Source organism: Lactuca virosa, chromosome 5, assembly GCF_052849685.1.
Source record: "Lactuca virosa cultivar CGN04683 chromosome 5, Lactuca_virosa_CGN04683_v6, whole genome shotgun sequence".
Lineage (NCBI taxonomy): Eukaryota > Viridiplantae > Streptophyta > Magnoliopsida > Asterales > Asteraceae > Lactuca > Lactuca virosa.
This window is the reverse complement of record NC_136430.1, coordinates 172283358-172284806: the sequence shown is the minus strand read 5'-3', so window position 1 is coordinate 172284806 and position 1449 is coordinate 172283358. Positions and strand designations below refer to the sequence as shown.

The 1449-nt window shown below is 34.3% G+C and overlaps 1 protein-coding gene across 1 annotated transcript; it reads left to right on the top strand.

Moving 5' to 3' along the window:
* Window positions 1–309: 309 nt before the first annotated feature.
* Window positions 310–747, top strand: LOC145112029 (uncharacterized). The gene has a single exon (XM_079048243.1). The coding sequence runs from the start codon at window positions 310–312 to the stop codon at window positions 745–747; it is 438 nt and encodes a 145-aa protein (XP_078904369.1).
* The last annotated feature ends 702 nt before the right edge of the window (window positions 748–1449 follow it).

The following is a 1449-nucleotide window of genomic DNA, read 5'->3' as shown; positions in this document are numbered from 1 at the left end:
AACAAGGTTGTTTCAGAACCTGAAATTACTCTTGATGAATACGAAGCAAAGTTGAAAAAGGAAGCAAATGGGTTTTCGGAAAAGATGGCTTCAAAATACAAAGAAAATATTCAAAGAAAAACTAATTTTGTTGAAATAAATCTTTGTGATAACAAAATTGAAGTTTTCAAATTAGAAAAAGGGATGAACAATACTTTGAAAAGAAAATCATTTTGGGTTGAAAAAACAAAATTTTTTCCTGTTCAAATGAAATTCTCACAAGGACCTAAGTTGGTTTGGGTTCGTAAAACTGTTTAAATTCTGCAAGTTATGCGTGACGAGCAGTATGATCCAGATTGGTACATTGATAGCGGCTGTTCTCGTCACATGACAGGAAGGAAATTAGAACTAAGAGAGTTTCGGACTTTGAAAAATAGAGGAAAAGCGAAATACGAAAACAATGCTACTGGTGAAATAAAGGGATATGGAATGATAACTAATGGAGAATTCACAATTCGGAAGGTAGCTTATGTTGAGGGATTACAACACAATCTGATTAGCATTTCTCACCTGGTTGTAGGTACAGGTCTCAAAGTATCTTTTGATGATGAAGGTTCAGAAATCATAAAGAAGAAATCTAAAGCTGTTCTTCTGAAATCAAAAAGGAAAGGAGAAATGTATCTTCTCAATCTAAATCCGATCTTAGGGAAACCACCGAAGGCTTTCTCACCTGAACTTCAAAGATATCAACAAGCTTGTGCTTGGTGATCTTGTTCGTGGGCTTCCTCTTCTGAAATTCGAAAAGGAACACTTATGTGCTGCTTGTGAGGTTAGAAAACAAAGCAGAAAGTGTCATTCTTCTATAATAAACACCAAGATCATTGAACCACTTGAATTGATGTATATTGATCTCTGTGGTCCATCAGATATGAAAAACATTGGCGGTAACAAATACATTTTAGTTATTGTTGACGATTTTTCTAGATTTACTTGGGCATTTTTTCTTAAATAGAAATCCGAAGTAACAAAAAAGTTGATTGATTTCATAAAGCAAGTTGAGCTACAATTGCGGAAGCCAACGGTTCAGAATTCAAAAATCATGCATTTGAAGAATTCTTGACAAGCAAAAGAATTTCTCACAATTTCTCTGCGCCTTACACTCCACAACAGAAGGGTGTATTTGAAAGAAGAAATCGTTCTCTCTTTCAAGCTGCTAGGACAAAGCTATCATTTGCGAATCTTCCTCTGTATTTTTCGGCTGACGCTTTTGCAACCCCTTGTTTTACTCAGAATCGATCTTATATTAACAAACGATTTCTGATTACTCCATATGAAATTCTGAAGAATCGAAAACCTAACGATAAATTCTTTCACGTGTTTGGATCTAGGTGTTTTTTTATTAAATTCTAAAGAACATCAGAACAAATTTGATGAAAAAGCCGATGAAGGAATCTTTTTGGGATATTCATT